We start from the raw sequence: 17,826 nt of genomic DNA, 5'->3' as shown, positions 1-17,826 counted from the left end.
TGACCTCAGAAGACATTACAAAGGGCTCGCCCAAAAGCTAACTGCGAGGAATATCGAAGGTCTGTTTGGAATCCGATTTGCATATTCATTCATTCTCTCTCTCTCTTCTCCCCGCCCCAACGGCACAACAGCGATTACTGCGAACTGAACTGAACTAAACTGAACTTTGCTTCACTTGAAACTGATCATTTACCCCTAGACTGCAATAGAGTTTGATTGATCCTATTATCCTAGTTCTGTGTACATGTGTGTTTATTCATTGCTAACCTGTTGCACTTATATCCTTACTATTAGAGTACTGTGTTACTTATTTCTTTAATAAAACTTGCTTAGTTCCAGTAATCCAGACTCCAACTAAGTGGTCCATTTCTGCTGGTTTGGCAACCCAGTTACGGGGTATGTAACGGGTCCAAGCCTTGATGCTGTGAGGAACTGACCCCAACATGTGGAAGGGAGATGGGGGATATCTGGCTTGATGATTAGGATGGGAACGAGAGTAGAGCAGTGTCCCATGATACTCCCTCACAATAATCACCATTCCCCCTATGTACCCAAGACAGTACAGGCCAGACAGGTGATCACGCGATCCCATACTCCATATAGGGGGCTTTGGCCCATAGCTCCTCTGGTCTTCATGGGACAGGAGGAAGACAAGGAACATAGGGGAAAGAGTACAATGGATCCCTCCAAGATGACAGATATCAGGGAGTTCTCCACAAACAAACTGGTGGGTTTGGGGGATAGGTACAGGGAGAAGCTGGGAGAGTCTCTGGCCATGTGGTTGCTGAGTATATGGAATGAGGAGAGTACTGGAGTGAGTCTATGAAATAGAGAGATGGGTGCCCATGTAGTCAATAACTCCCAGAGGATGCCACTCACTCGTCTTGAGGATAATAAATCATTCTAGGAATGGGTCAGGTAGCCTTCCTTCCTTGAGTGGGATTTAAAGCCCTGGGCAAAGTGGAGCAGAGTAGAGGAATGGACCAGAACCCCTTGCCAATGGGCTCTAATTATAGCATTATACAGTGATAGTGATCGACTGCCAGAGGTTTCTGAACTGACCCCTGCCATGCTAGGACATTTGGTTATGACAGCACTTCCCCGCTTGAAAGTGCTGGTGCTGCATTTAATAGGACTGGCAGTCAGAGGTACTGTAAGTGCAGCCATACACTTTTTGGAAAGGTTAGAGTACATGTACCTGGGTCTGGAAGTGGGATTTGCAGACAGGGAGTGAGGGGATCCTACATGACCCATAAGGAGATGTTTCTAGCACTGCTTAGGGCAGGGGTCCTGAAGGAGCAGGTCGATAGGCTTCCCTCTCCCACTCTCTACACGACGTGGAAGGAATACTGCGAGGAAAAGTCAGGCAAGGGAACTACTAAAGGAGGGAGCTCGTCTTCTAAGCCCTCCCAGATAAGGGTTTGTTTGACCCCTCAATGGATTCCTTGTCTCAGGATCAGCATTCCCTGTATCCCTCATCGGAGGCCTTACAAAGAGCAATGGTGGACCTCCAGTGGAAGCAGATGACGAGAGGCGAGTGGCAGCTGCCCGTACCCCTCACATAGGGATGGAGTCAGGGCTCCTGGAGTCATACTCGGCAGCCCTTTCTGAGTAGGGGGACTCAAAGCCTTCTCTACCCATTGCTTTGCGTTTGGAGAACAGGAACGTGCAGTGACGGGTGGCACTGTTGGGACACTGGTGCTGAGCACACGATCATTCCAGGTAGCCCCGACGGTTGGCGGTGTCCCCGGGATACAATTAGGGGTTCTGAAGGTTACCTTCTTCCCAACTTGGAGGTTATCCTGCGAGTGGTCATTAGACCACAACAGCCAGGACCCATGACTGTCTTCACAACAAGATGGTGTCTTGTTGGCAGCATCTCCCAAGTGCATTCTGGGTAGGAAGGTGCTGAGGGGTAGATCCCTGCAAATAAGCAAGCGTCATTTTACCTTTGGGATGGCTTGGGGGAAGGTACTGGTGCAATCGGCCAAATGGGAGACTTTAGTGAATCCGCTCTCCTTGAGGGTGGTCAACACCAAGTGGTACCGAAGCCCAGAAGGCACCAAAGCAATCAGGGAGAATGGCGATGCCCTGTTGTGGGACGGAGTCATTTGCCCTGCCACTTCCCCTGATAACAGCCCAGTGCAGATGGGGGATGAGACATGGTACATGACAACCAACTATCGACAGGTTGAACAAGCGTGCACCGCCCCTCACAGTAGCTGCCCATTACTGAGGACACACAGATCAGAGAGGGGAAACGATGGTGTGCTGGCCAATGCTTTTTTTCTCATTCTCCCGAGTCCAGATTTACAAGACCAGTTCGACTTCTTCTGGGAAGGTTGGCATTACACCTTTTTCCGACCCAACCCCCCCAATAGGGTATGTACACTGCCCCACATTGTGCCATGGCATGGGTAACTCAAGCTTTATAGGGGTTACAGCTAGACACGTGCATCTCCATGAAACAGCATACTATATCGATGACGTGCTGTAACAGGAGCTCTCAAGGTGAGGTGGACAATGGATGAAGTGGTCACCTCCCTGAGGGAACTGGGTTGGTCTGTGAAACACAATGATACAGGGCCCCAGTTAGTGGCAGTCTGGGCAGCAGGATAAACCAGACAAGACAAAGTGCAAGACCTTGAATGCGCAGTCCCCACCTCCAAGGAGGAGATGCAGTGATGCGGCACTTTGTAGGGCTCCTTGGGTATTGACACCAACTTATCCCCTACCTGACCATGATATTACACCCCCGATACCATGCCTCCCACAAAAAGACTGCTTTCTAATTGGGTCTCGAGCAGCAAGGACCTTCGATGCTGCTGAGCAAGCAATGGAGTAAGCCTTTCCATCAGCCCCCAAACGCTGTGGGATACCTTTTGACCTGCAAGTTTCAGCTACCTCAGGAGTGGCCGAGAGGAGCTCGAGGCAGGTGTTGAAGGGACATCCAGTTCCCTTGGGGTTTTTGATGAAGACTTTCTCCAAGGCGCTGACCTGATACACTGAGGATCCCATACATACCACGACTGTAGATAGAACAGCACAGATCAGGATGGCCACGTTGTGTTCTGAGGAGGATCACAGTTGCCTGGCAGTCTGTGCACACCAGGAACCAGGGTGGATATGACAAGGAAAGGGGCAGGGGCTCAAGGGGTGACACTAACTTATGGTGAGGCCAAAATGGCGGCCGTAACCTGCCCAACCTGCCAACATGTAAAGCCCAGCGGATAGCTGGCAGGTCGCTCGGGACAGATTCGAAGGGGTACAGGAGCTGGTCAGATGGATTATATTGGGCCTCTGCCACGATAAAGTAAAAGGCAGCATGTGCTGACCATGGTCAATAGTATTCCAAAGTCCTGGTGGCACATACTCGGGAATCTTGGTGGCATGTAGCTCGGAGGCCTTGTAACTATGCTGACCAGGAAAACACAATAGAAGGGTTACAGTGCTTGGCATCCATGTATGGGATCCTCTGGGAGATTTAGTTAATGAATCATATTTTGTGGGAGCTAAGGTCCAGGACTGAGCCGTGGAATTCGGCATTTTATGTGTATTTCACATCCCATATTATTCACATGCAGTGGGGATGACTGAATGCATGAATGGGCTATTGAAGCAACAGATTAAACCATTGATCCCTACCCACAGTCTCCAGGAGTGGCTGGGTATGCTGCAGAAAGCTGTGGACTACCTTGAACTCCCAGCCGGCGAGTCCAGGCGAATCCCCGACATCCCAACACTTAGCAGAATTAGACCCTCCAAAGCTCAAGGATGTGGAGCTTGAAGAGGAATCGGGGAAGGTTTGGGTGCAGAAACCACAAGGGCCACTGGGATGGGGGGCGGGTACATTGTGGTCCATGGATTGGGGAATACGTGGAGGGTACCATTTACCGGGGAACCAGTAATTTCATGTCTAAATACCCAACGATTAACTAGGGAGAGTGAGTATGTGTCTCCCTACATTGCAGAATGTCGAAATGGTGGGCGCTGACGGTAGTGGTGAGGACACTGACCCGTGTATGGTGTGAGATCCTGTAACACGTTCTGGTGGATGGCGTATGAATATACAAACAGGACCAGCATATCAGATTGTTGGATTTGTACGAGGACTCCGACCCACAATGCCAAAGGGGGTACCATTGACATCAATCTCCTTTCATGACAAGGGAAAAGAGACTGTTTGAGGGCTTCGCTGATTTGGTTTTCTGTTTTGGGGGAAAACAGGTAGCCCAGTAGCAGCCTCACCCAATCGTACAATGGCAGCCTTAAAGAACTTGAGCATTAGACCCCAACAAGGTGAGTATTTGAAGGCCTAGTATTTCCCAACTTATGACTTGTTTAATCCAAAGGTTCCTACTCTAAAAGTGATTCCCCAGCAGACAGGGATGGGGAAGGAATGTTGGTGGACGTGGTATGATAAGCAAAGGTCCAACCAGTCAGCGGGACACAGTGAGTGTGAGCAGGAGCAGTATCCTGTGATGACCGAGTCTATGCCGAATGTTGCTGTGAAGGTGGGCATTTCCTAGACATGCAGCCCCCAGGACTGCTTATGGCTTCCCGCAGAATGGGGCATCTGCTGCTATCCGGGGGACATAGCACCATACATACGGCGCCTCAGCAGCCTGAACAAGCACCCAGCCCACGAGCGTTGGCACAGTAGGAGACGTATTACAGAGACAGAGAGGTGCTGGATGATAGCCCTTCCCTGTATGGGACGGCCAGGCTGTTCCGGAAACCTTCTCGCAGAGAAAGGTAGCACTTGTGCTGCTATCAGTCAAGAAAACTGCACCTACTCTCCTAACGAATCAGGGAACATCACTCAGCTGGCTCATTGCATCCAACAGTCAGTGGATGAGACAGTGGGGAGAAACCAGTTCCACAGCTATTACAATCCAGGGGAAGCTGGTGGTTTTTTGGGGTGCTAGGAGGTCGGTGGACTACTGTAGTACCTTGAGTACTGACTGTTGAGCTTACGGTACTGGGCATTGCAGTTTTGTGTTTTCTATGAAGTTCAGTGGGGCATTCACAAGGGTTATACTAACCTGAAGGCCAATTGTCATGCTGTTGCGTCTTTTGAGGGGTGGGTCGCAACGTGATAGGTTAACTCACCTGCCAGTCGAAAGCCACTTCTGCCGTGCCAGTCGCTGACTAGCGTGTTCAAAGGATGTGGCAGCTCTCTCCGATTGACCGGCTTTCGCACAAAGGCACCGGCTTCTGGTTTCAGGCACCCCAAGGTATAGGAAAGCAGTACACACAAAAAATGCTGGTGATTGTAGCAGGCCTAGCAGCATCTGTAAGAAGTACAGTCGAAGTTTTGGGCCGAGACCCTTCGTCAGGACTAACTGAAAGAAGAGATAGCAATGGCCCCTCCTTCTCCTTCGTACCGCATCCCTTATTTATTATTTTTCCCCTTTTTTTCTCTCTCTCTTTTTTCTTCCTCTGTCCCTCTCACTGTAACTCCTTGCCTGTTCTCCATCCTCTGGGCTCCCCTCCCCATTTCTTTCTCCCTAGGCTTCCCGTCCCATGTCCTCTCCCTTCTCCAGCCTCGTATCCCTTTCACTAATCAACTTTCCAGCTCTTGTCTCCATCCCTCCCCCTCCTGTCTTCTCCTATCATTTCGGATCTCCCATCCCCCCTCCCACTTTCAAATCTCTTACTATCTCCTTTCAGTTAGTCCTGACGAAGGGTCTCGGCCCGAAACGTCGACTGTACCTCTTCCTATAGATGCTGCTTGGCCTGCTGCGTTCACCAGCATTTTTTGTGTGTGTTGCTTGAATTTTCAGCATCTGCAGATTTCCTCGTGTTTACCAAGGTATAGGAATACTGTGTGTGGGACACTCGGTCTCTTACCTGGAGGCTCCCTTCAGACTCAGTTCTGAGCTGGGCTGAAGGAGCATTAGGAAGGTGTGCTGCAGGTAGGAACGGCCATGTGCACTTTTAGGTGAGTACCTGCTTGCGGAATGTTTCCTGTTGCAGTCGTGTAACTTGGGGGGAACTTAACACAAGTACCTGTTTGAGTTAGAAATGTTATTAAATATTTAGTGTTGTAGCTTCGTAACTTAAGGGGGCTTAGGTAAGTAATTGCTTGACTTACGTAGATGCTTAGTTGAGTGTTTCACTGTTTGTAAATACATAATGTACTAGTTTGCAATCAGGGTCTTCTCTCCCAATAACCGAATCTGCTTCCCCATAGTACTCCAGCATCAAATCCCCTTGCAAGCTTGCTACCATACAGTACATGAATATCACGAGGTTCATACATGTGGGAAACTCAACAACCAAAAGTGATTGACTATTTCGATTCATGACTCATTTTCCAAAGTTTGATTTTTATCCTCAGGCAAAAACATAACACGATTGACCCTGTTTTCATGTGGACACTGGCTATACTTTGAGTAGCAAAGCATTCCATTGTATTTGATCAGCATTCCTCCCTCTGTCAATCCAATCAATGTTAAAAATCAATGGCAATTTAATTTAATTCTCTGATTGGTCCTGTTAGTTGCAAATTGGCTGCTAAATTTGTCCACATGACAGTGAGTGCAATTAACTGACCTCAAGCACTTGCTGGTTGCTGCACTAAAAAGGAAATAATATTCAATTTGATCAAAATACATGAAGGATTAGAAATGCTCTCAAAATCACTATTTTTACTTGCTTAGCTCAGTTTTCAACACAGGCTCTAACTTACTTATCCTCTGTATCGTAGCCATGAATCTAACAAATAAAAATAATACTCTTGTAATAGAATCTGGCTACTTTTTATACAACACTATTATATAATTTTAGACAGAAGATAGTTCACTACCTTTGCTTTCTCCAGCTGGGCTTGGGCTTGGCGCTCTGCTTCTCTCCGTACTGCCTCCCGATCTTCCTCCAGAGAAACATCTGATTCAGATGGACGGCTGGTATAGGAGTCCGCCGAACCCTGCAGGAGCACATGAGAAGAATGTGACCTTTGTAAACGGCAAGTGCACTGCAGTTTGAAAGTCTTTATGTTCAGGGAGAGCCTCTGGACTTCTCAATGTGAACCAAATGATGAGGAATAAGCTTAACTCAGGATAGCAAAAGGAAAAATAAAATTCGCTGGAAATACCGAATTATTATGCTTCTATCTCATCTCTCCCTCTTCCGAGTTATCAGGCATTACAACGTGCTATTTTATACGTACACATTTGGATGTAACGATTTTGCATTGTAGTCAGCTGAATAAATTGTAAGATTACAAAAGCAATGAACAATAAAATATATAATGCATTGACAGAAAGAATGTTATATCTAAAAGATTACTAAAGTACATTATCCTGATCCCCTAACTGGCATTTTACTTTTCCCTTGTACTGCTCTGCATAATTTGATTTTTTTCAGACAACTATTTGCTAAATTTGATAAGTTACCACAAATTCCTACCAGGCCTAATTAAAGATCACTCAGGCTCGATCAGAGCTCAAGCAATTATTTCAACCATGAGTTACATATTATTACCTGGGTGCTGGAAAAAGCCAGCTGTGTTTGTCAAACATCATCCACTCCCCACACCAACCACTGCTGAAAACAAATTAAAACCGTTCACCCTTACACAGAGATCAGAATTCTTCAAACGTCCTCCTTTAGCTCGTTTCAGAATCCTTATCCAGGTGGCCTTCATTAGCCGGAGATCTCAGTGATTGTCCACAGTGGCTGTGCCCAGCACTGATCCTAAAAAAAAGCTGACTGACACTGCGTGTTGCTGCTCAATCAGCACTGCTTCACTTTTAACCCATCTTGCCTGCATCCCTGCAAACCTGTTCCTTTCATTTTATCCTCCTGTCTCTCACTCTGTAATGAGTCATTCAAGCAAGAAAACAAGACAGCCAGCTTATTTGAGAAATGAAGGTTAGGTGTTTTCCATAGTTGAGATCTTCAGTCACCACAATTCCCCTGGCACAGCAAGTTACCTCAGCTCCTCATACAAGCAGTAATGACAAGAGAAACAAAAAAAAAAAAATCAAGAGGAAATCTTTTAAAAGTCAAATATGGAATGTATTTACGGATATTATAGTGCAAAGTTCATTCCATCTCTCCAGGGAGACAGAGAAACTCGTCACATCAAGGAGCATGCTCAGTAGCTAAAGCTTTACGCAGATGCTCACATCATACTGTGATGTTCACCTTCTGTCAAGCTGCCATATGAAATCTCAAGGGTACAGTATGAAAATAGCAGGATCCTTGTAGAGCTGTAACATATGCAAGGCAATGGCTTCATTTTTTGTCATATACCTGTTACCACATGTTCAAAACTATATTGCTAGCTTTCACTCTATTTTTGGGATCTTTAAATCACAGATATCATATTTTCCTGTCGCTGCCTAAATTAATAAGGACAGGAACCAGCAATGTTTATAAAAAACAAAGCTACAATGGAAGCAAAGATGCTAGTCATATACACAGAATGAAAATTTAGCTGCACAGAAGCAGCTATGTTGGTTAGAAGTGATAATTAAAAATGGAAACATTAAGTTTTTCTGATATCCCAAGGGCATCAAGACATGGTTGAATTTAATGATTGCTATTAATACTTGATGTTAACAGGATGATCAATTGTAATCTTTAACAGCTTCAACTTGAAGCATACACCATTATACTTTAGGCACAAGCTGCTAGGAACAGAATCTGTTTTTCATTTTAGGCACCGCATCCCACCCACAAGTGAGAAAACATCAATTCCTTAGAGACAGAGTTATTCCAACTGACATTTTTCAACACAAATATAATGTTCTGACTTTCAAAATGAGAAATATAACAAACTTGCATTGAATGCCAATCTACCTGGCTAGACAACGCCAAGTTTCTGCAAATCTGTCAAAGACCAATTCAAAGTTGACCATATTCGCAAGTACGTTTATGCACAGGTGCAATGAAAATCGTACTTGCAACAGCATCACCAGACATGAAAAACAAAAGCAAATTACACACAATTTTTACAAGAAAGGATACAAAGAAAGAAAAGAAAGAGTCCACTACTGTGCAAAATAGTGGTAGTGTTGCTATACTGAGATAGTGATCAGGGTTGTTCAGGAACTAAATGGTTGAAGGGAATTAGCTGTACTTCAACCTGATAGTATGGGGCTTCAGGCTTCTGATGGCAGCCGCAATAAGATGGCATGACCCAGACCGTGGGGGTCATTGCTTTCTCGAGGCAGTGCTTCATGAAGATACTGCATACAGTGGGGAGCGATGTGCTCAAGATGAACTCGGCTGAGTTGTGATGTCTTACACTCTGGCACAGCTGAATTACAGGGCACATCATGATGCAACCATTTAGGACACTTACAACATCTGTAGAAGTTCAGCGACATGCTAAACTTAACCTTCTAAAAAAGTAAAGACATCGCCACACCTTCCTTGTGATTACATCAGAATCAGGTTTAATATACTGGCACATGACATAGAAACATAGAAATCCTACAGCATAATACAGGGCCTTCAGCCCACAAAGCTGTGCCAAACATGTCCTTACCTTAGAAATTACCTAGGGTTACCCATAGCCCTCTATTTTTCTGAGCTCCATATACCTGTCCAGGAGTCTCTTAACAGACTCTATCCAAAAATAGATCACAAAATCGTAATTTACCTTTGGTTCTTCAAACCAAATAGGCTTGATCCATAATTAAGGGTTTAAAAAAAAAATATAATAGGGCTTGCTAGAATAAATTGATTCAACCCAAAAAATTTTCGAAATTGAAACCATATTCGTAAAGTATATTTAACTATTGGATTATCCATTTGTTTATGCAATTTAGAAAGAGCAAAGGGAAGCGAAGTCCCTAAGATAGAACCCAGTGAAAACCCTTGTAAAGAATTACATTCAAGATTTACCCAATGTGGATAATTAGATAATTTGAATGATTATCTAATAAATATAACTTGCCTAGATCCCAGTTCTTTAGATATTTGCAGATTAGAAACTTTTTAAATACTGTACTTTCTACCTTTCTGAATCTATAGCCAACGGATATTTTGGAAAAAAATTTAGACTTAAATCCTTTTCAGAAAGGTGTAATAGCAACCATCTATAATTTAATTATGAAAATACATCCAGGCTTATCTAATAAAATTAAGAATGATTGGGAAAGGGAACTTAAGCTTACTTTACCTATTGAAAAGTGGGTCCAAATTCTTCAATTAGTTACAGTAATTCATCTTCTACATGTGCTAAACATGCGCTGATAGTTTAAACTAGTACATAGGCCCCATATGCCTAAGAATAAATTAGCTCGTTATTACTCTCATATAAATCCTGTATGTGATAGATGTCACTCTGAGATAGCTTCTTTAACTCATATATTTTGGTCATGTCCTTTTTTGAAACAATATTGGAAAGATATCTTTGATATTATTTCAACTGTTCTGAGTATTGATTTACAACCTCACCCTATTACGGCAATTTTTGGTTTGCCAATGATAGAACCAAATCACTTAACCTCTTCAGCTCGTCAGATGATTTAATTTCTTACATTAATGGCTAGAAGATCCATTTTGCTGAATTGGAAAGAGATTAATCCTCCCACCACATTTCATTGGTTCTCTCAAACTATGTTGTGTTTAAATTTAGAAAAAATTAGAAGTGTCATTTATGATCCCTCTATTAAATTCGAAAAGACTTGGAGGCCATTTATTCAACACTTCCATATGATGTAATTTGACCTTTTCCAAACCTATTCTATTACTTTCAAATATATGGAGAGAGGAGCGGAGTTAATGACACTAATGGTCCTATTTGACGTAACACAACAGCCCATGTCTTTTTCTTTTCTTTAGTTTAGTTGATTAGTATTGTTTAGATTAGGTTGTTTTGGGGGTATTTTGTTTTTTTTCTTTTCTTTTTCTATGCTACTTCTGCATTTTTTTCTTATATTCATATTTTGTAAGATTTTGGGAGGTTTAATATCTGTGTGTTAACTGTTTATATTTTATATGCTAATTATTAACAATGTAATTCCAATAGCTTTGTATTAATATTATGTTATGTTTAACATTTTGATATTAATAAAAAAATTGGAAAAGAAAAGACCCTATCGTGTTCACCTCTAACGGCATTAAATTTGTTTACTGAGATGCAGCAGTACATCGCAATACATAATGTAGAGAAATAAGTAAATCAATTACAGTAAATATACACAGGACAGGTCATCCAATAAATTAACGCCCAAGAATTGAAAGCCGCCAACCCTCTCCGTCATTGATCAATCAATGTGGGCTGACGCACGTTTCCTTTCACTCCCTTCCTGAAGTCAACAATCAGCACTTTAGGTTTATTGATGCTTAGCAAGATTCTTGGGATGGATTAGAGGAGGGTTGTCAAGGTGATGTTTAGACTTGAAATCAAAGTGGGTTCATGAGTCATAGAGAGATATAGTACCAGAACAGACATTAGAGTCTGTGACTACCATTAACCACCCAGTTACACTAATCCTGCATTAATCCCTTTTTGATTCTCACAGTCCCATCAATTCCTGCCAGTTTCTACACACGAGAGGTAATTTACAGCAAACTATTAATGCACACTTCTTTGTGATATGATAGAAAATGGAAGCATTTGGAAGAAATTACAAAGTCACGGGAAGAACATATAAACTCCACGCTGTAGTTACGATCACAACTGAACAGAAACTATTATCTGCTCTGAGCAATTATAAGGAAGGCACACCAGCACCTTTACTTTCTTGGAACGTTAAGGAGATTCTGCACGTCACTAAACACTAACAAACTACAGTACTAAGGTGTACCATTGAAAGCGTTCTGACCAGTTGCATCACAGTGCGGTATTACAGTTCAAGTGTGCATCCATATAAGAAGTTGAAGTAGTGGACTCAATCCAATACATCACAGGCATATCCCTCCCCATCCTCAGTAGTATCCACAGTATCCACATTTTGATAACGATGACCACTTTAAACTACAACTAGCTTTGCTTTGTCTTATACTAATTGTGTATAATTTATGTTTTCCTTGTGTCTGTTATGCTATGTGCCTGTGATGCTGGTGCAAATTAAGTTTTTCATAACACCTGTGCAATTGGCAATAAACTCAACTTGAATTGACAATCTGATCCTAGAAATTGATTATATGACAGTGTTTATACAAGAAAGACAGCATTGAAAATAGACTTACTGCTGCACATAAGGTAGTAACAAGCATTCCTGGGCAGCTTCATACCACTTTGAAAATTTAAGACACAACAGACGGTAGATTCTGGAATGTAGAGCAGATTGAAGCTGCTGGGAGAACTCAGAAAGTCAGGAAGCATCAGTGGAGGGAACTGGATAATCATCAGTTTGTGAGGAGAGTGATGTCTTGGTGTTTGAAGGTGAATTCTGGCAATAATGTCTTCTGCCAGGTGATTTGGACTGTCTGTCTAGAGAACCACCCCATGGGTTCCATTGCATCTCTGTCCTGCTGTGCCAGTAGAATGTTCCGGGCTGACCACTGTCTGATGGATGCATGGTCAAAGGTATTTTTTTTCTGGAAGAACTTCTCCCTGAAGAGAAGGTGGTGCAGAAATATCCAGCTATGACAGTGCAATGCAAAAAGGTCCGTTCTTTGGAAAAGTAAAGGCAGATAGAACCTCAGCACAGAGTGACACTTGGTGCTTGCAGATTGTGGTTTTATGTACAGTTCGATGCAACCCAGCACAATGGTGGGCATCAGGATGAGGGCAATGTTGGGCATGTTTTGATCCTCATTGTCCAGGGACAAATCTCCTCCTGTCATCCTGAAACATCGACAGCTCAGGTGACTGCCAGGATGGGCAGAGGATATGGCCCTCATTTTTGCCAAGTATAGTAGCACAAAGAACACCTCACTCACTAATGCAGAGGTGTACAAGATTACAAGAGGCATAGATAGAGTAGACCGCAGCTCTTTTCTTCCAGAATGGCAATGGCCAATACCAGAGGACATCTGTTTAAGGTGAGTGCAGGTAAGTTTAAGGGAGATGTTAAAGGTAAGTTTTTTTTAAAATACACAGTGAGGACAGAGATTTAAAAAAAACAACAAATGCCTGAATTGCACTGCTGTGTGAGGTTCAATAGAGACTTGTAGACAGGCATGTGGATGTAAGGAAAATGGAGGGCTATGGTCTGAGTAGGAGGGAAGGGTTAGATTGATTGTGGAGTAGATTTTTATTGGTCAGCACACATCTTAGGCTGAACAGCCTGTAATGCACTACACTTCTATATTCTAACTTGGTACGTCTGGCAGAATCTGTGGAGGGAATTGGACTGTCAATGTTTTGGATTGAGATCCTTCAGCTAGACTGAAAGATAGAGAGGAAAAAACCGCATGAGAGGTGAAGAGCTGGCAGGTGATAGGCAGGTTGAGGTGGGAAGATAGGCAGTGGCTGAGAGGCGACAAAGGGCTTCAGACAATGAAATCTGATCGGGTGGTGCATGGGAATCAAATAAAGGAGGCAGGGTGGTAAATGGGAGAGGGTGGAGGAGGGGGAAGAAACAAAGTCATGGGGGTAAAGGGTGGATGTGGGAAGAACTGGGTAGATAAGGAAGAAAGAGAAAAAGGGACAGAAGGAAGAGCAGGTTACCTGAAACATACAAATTGAATGCCTGGGATTTGAACAGAGTCAGGCTCACAACAGTTGAAATGAAGCCCGCATTGTTTGATGACAGCAAAGGCAGGATAATGAGGACTGAAGTCAGGACACAGATTCTACCCAAAAGGTACCATGAAAGTTGATCATCAAGACAAAGGATCGAGTCATTTTTTTAATGCATTCCTGTAAGCTACCTATAATGGAACTAGATGTCTCATTTACATAGAATATAATTTTAGGAACCCTTCATGAAACTTCAGTGCCGTAAGTGAATGTGCATGTTAATGACACCTGAGGCCTAATTTAAGACTGACCTTGGGCCTTATTGTTCAGGCCAGCATTCCATTAGTGGGCTTCTTACTGGGAAAGTTAGCATGGTTACCTGGGTAAAAATTCAAGGGGCCCGCAGCAATGATCCAGGGAAATTAATTCAAATCCCACCAGAACAGCTGAGGAACTTAAAATTAATGAAAGGTAATAAATGTTGAATTAAAATTTAGAAACTGTAATTGTGACAATTCAACTTCTCAATCGCTGTGAAATCTTCACTAGCTCACTAATTTCATTAAGGACAGCGAAGCATTCTTCAAATAACACCTAGAAGCAACACTTCAAATAACTCTTGAGCTGAGAATGTTCTTGCCTCCATCCCAACAGTTTTACCACAGTGCTAGAATGACACGTGGCTGGAAAAGCCGTATATCAACCAAAAACAAGGCCTCAAGAGCAGATGGTCTCTGTGCTTAAGAACCTGGCAGGGAGAAACTTTGGAGATAAATTAACAGCTCTTTCCCCACATTTGACAATCAGAGAGCTAGAGTCATACAGCATGGAAACAAGCCTAGTGGCCCATGTCAAAGCAAGGCACAGGAGTCTGAAATGCAGGTGTAACTTCATCTTTACTTTAAACGACACACGCACATATCACGTGATGGTGTGATGATGTATGCAATTAACATATTTTACATATAACCCATAATTAAATATTTAAAAAAAGAACGCTTTATCAAATTATATATATTTCATCCATGCCAACCAAGATGCCCTTTAATGCTCTACACATGTGCCTCAATTTGGCCCGTAGCGTTTTCTATCTGTGTACCTGTCCAAATTTCCCAGTTGTTGTTATTATATCTGTCTTGACTACGTTCCTCTATTAGCTCATTCCATATTCAGTCTGTGTGAAGCAGTTTCACCTCAGGTCCCTTTTAAACCTTTCCCTTCTTTCCTTCAACCTACGGCCTCCGGTTTTTCATTCCCTTTCCTTTGGAGAAAGGCCAAGTTCATTTACCCTATGTATGTCTCTCATTATTTTAAACACATGAGAATCAAGAAAAAAAGACAAAATCCACAGGGATTCCAGCTGCTGCCTGCAACAAGAGTTGTCATTGCCTAGGTTCTCCACAAGCTTTCTCCTTGAAGTTCTTTTCACCCATCCCAAGGACAATCCTCACTGCCTGATAACTAAGAAAAAGTGCAGCATCAACTACGAAGCACAACCTTTATTTTCACCCTTACAAGTGGCTATAACTTTTTAGAGTTGCGTTCTCTAGTTAACTGCGACTAGTGTTGCAACAGAGCTTGGTGAAGAAGGTTCCAGAAGCTCACTTAGAACTGTAACCACTCTGGAAGATGTCCCATTAATAAAATATCTATGTTAATAGCTTAAATTACCAACTACTTCCAGTTTCTTAGAGAATAACTATGTGGAGGAAACAAAGATCACTGAACAATCTGAGAGTGCAAAGTAAAGTCTTCAGTGAATGCATTTCTCCACCTCAATCCCTTGTAGGTGCAATACCATCATACTAAGGGGATAAATTAAAACAGCAGCTCAAGATTACACATACATGACATGCTGTGGGTCATCAGTAGTTACAGAAATGTATTCTTCCACATACAATAAAGGCATATGGCATCTCCTCTGGAAGCTAATGGTGCAATGCTGGGTAAATAGGTGGTATGCAAAGCAGGACAGAAACCGCATCAAGCATATCTGAAAATGCACTGACAACCTACTGAATGTACAACGAGGAGCAAATTTCATAATGAACTGTGCAAGCAACATGCTATTGACTGATCGCACAAATCTAATCAAGGATCTGCCCTTCTCACACATCTAGTCACAAATGGTGGTGAAATATTGAAATAAATGAGCAGAGGAGAAGGTTCAGTGAACAACCACGTCCTCAGACAGACAACCCACCACACAAATACAAAAGACAACCTTAAGTGGATGATCACCCCAGTCTCTTCCTGACGTCCCCACAAGCAGGGCTTTGGCCAATCAATTCACTCTGCCTGATGGTGGCTGACAGCAATGTATTCCACAAAGATTATGGGCCTTGCAGAGCTGCATAGATATAGTGGTGAACTAACCGCAACTTTAATCAGGATACTCCAGCAGACATGCAATACTAGACAACAGATTTGGATCCATCCAGTTACATCCAGTGTACAAAAAAGCAAGTTAAATTCAGCCCAGCTAATTACCATCAGCTTCTCAACTCTAAATCGTCAGTGAAGTGATGGAAGGAGAATTTGGCATTGCTATAACCTGACACTTCTTGCTGGTGCACAGTTTGAATTCTCACCAGAACCACTCAGACCCAGTGCTCATCACAGCCACAGGCTGAACACTGATAATGAAAGATGAACTACAGTGTGAAATGGAGGTGATTGTAGTTGACAACAAGATAACACTTGTCAAAGTGTAGCATAAAGGAGCCCGAGGCATATTGAAATCAAGGGGGAGACTCTCAAGTTCTAAAATCAGTGATAACCAACCAATAAATCAAATGAGATATAACCGAGTTTGAGCCGTTGGGATAATGGAAATCTTTTACTCAGGAAAGTAAGTGATCAAATTATCGAATGCAGAATAATGGAATTTACTGTATTTACCTTTGAAAGAGTCGTGAAGACATCTGACCTTTCTCTTCAGCTAAATCTAGTCAGCTCCATCTTGGGTACTAGCCTACAAAGTATCCAGGACATCTTTTCGCAGCAGTGTCTCAGAAAGGCAGTGTCTATTATAAAAGACCTCCAGCACCCAGGGCATGCACTTTTCTCACTGTTACCATCAGGTAGGAGATACAGAAGCCTGAAGGCACACACTCAGTGACTCAGGAACAGCTTCTTCCCCTCTGCCATCCGATTCCTAAATGAACTTTGAAGCTTTGGACACTACCTCACTTTTTTAATTATACAATATTTTTTGTTTTTGCACATTTTTTAAATAATCTATTCAATATACGTAATTGATTTACTTTTTTATTTATTGTTTTATTTTTTTTCTCTGCTAAATTATGTATTGAATTGAACTGCTGCTGCTAAGTTAACAAATTTCACGTCACATGCCGATGATAATAAACTTGATTCTGATTCTTGTAAGTTAACTAAGTTGTAAATATTTCATTGTACATGAGAAACTATTGCACATTGGAAGAATGAGAAACAGGCTTGACAGCTTTCTGCACAGCAGAAAGTTTCTATTTTCTCAATTGTTTCCCATGTTAATCCAGAAAACAAACCATGAAAACCATCCAGGGATGCCTGGCTGCATGGATTCAGAATTGGCTTGCCCACAGAAGGCAGAAGGTGGTAGCAGTTGGAGCTTCTTCTGCCTGGAGATCAGTGATCAGTGGTGTTCTGTTCTGAGACTCCTGCTCTGTGTGTTTATAAATGACTTGGATGAGGAGGAGGAAGGGTGGGTTAGTAAGTTTGCATAATGACACCAAAATTGGTGATGTTGTGGATTGTGCAGAAGATTATCACAGGACACAACAGGACATTGATAGAATAAGAGGTGGGCTGAGAAGTGGCAGATAGAGTTCAACCCAGAAAAGTTTGAAGTGACACACATCAAGGTTGCTGGTGAACGCAGCAGGCCAGGAAGAGGTACAGTCAACGTTTCGGGCCGAGACCCTTCGTCAGGACTAACTGAATGAAGAGCTAGTAAGAGATTTGAAAGTGGGAGGGGGAGAGGGAGATCCAAAATGATAGGAGAAGACAGGAGGGGGAGGGATGCAGCCAAGAGCTGGACAGGTGATTGGCAAAAGGGATATGAGAGGATCATGGGACAGGAGGCCCAGGGAGAAGGAAAAGGGGGGGGGGAACCCCAGAGGATAGGCAAGGGGTATAGTCAGAGGGACAGAGGGAGAAAAAGGAGAGAGAGAGAGAAAGAATGTGTGTATATAAATAAATAACGGATGGGGTACGAGGGGGAGGTGGGG

The 17,826-nt window shown here is 43.0% G+C and overlaps 1 protein-coding gene across 9 annotated transcripts in view; it reads right to left on the bottom strand.

Moving 5' to 3' along the window:
* LOC134344431 (voltage-dependent L-type calcium channel subunit beta-2-like) overlaps positions 1–17,826 on the bottom strand; it is a 339,015-nt gene that overhangs the window by 84,920 nt on the left and 236,269 nt on the right. For 5 of the 9 annotated variants that reach the window (XM_063044202.1, XM_063044206.1, XM_063044203.1 and 2 more), the window contains one exon: positions 6,812–6,931. In XM_063044202.1, the coding sequence (XP_062900272.1) occupies positions 6,812–6,931 (120 nt within the window). Of the gene's footprint in view, positions 1–5,853; positions 6,709–6,811; positions 6,932–7,174; positions 7,290–7,582; positions 8,096–17,826 lie in introns of those variants that run through there. The other 4 variants (XM_063044204.1, XM_063044209.1, XM_063044210.1 and 1 more) reach the window with 3 other exon arrangements.

The sequence above is a fragment of the Mobula hypostoma genome, chromosome 3 (genome assembly GCF_963921235.1).
Source record: "Mobula hypostoma chromosome 3, sMobHyp1.1, whole genome shotgun sequence".
NCBI classification, from domain to species: Eukaryota; Metazoa; Chordata; class Chondrichthyes; order Myliobatiformes; family Myliobatidae; genus Mobula; species Mobula hypostoma.
This window is presented reverse-complemented; position numbering and strand designations above follow the sequence as displayed.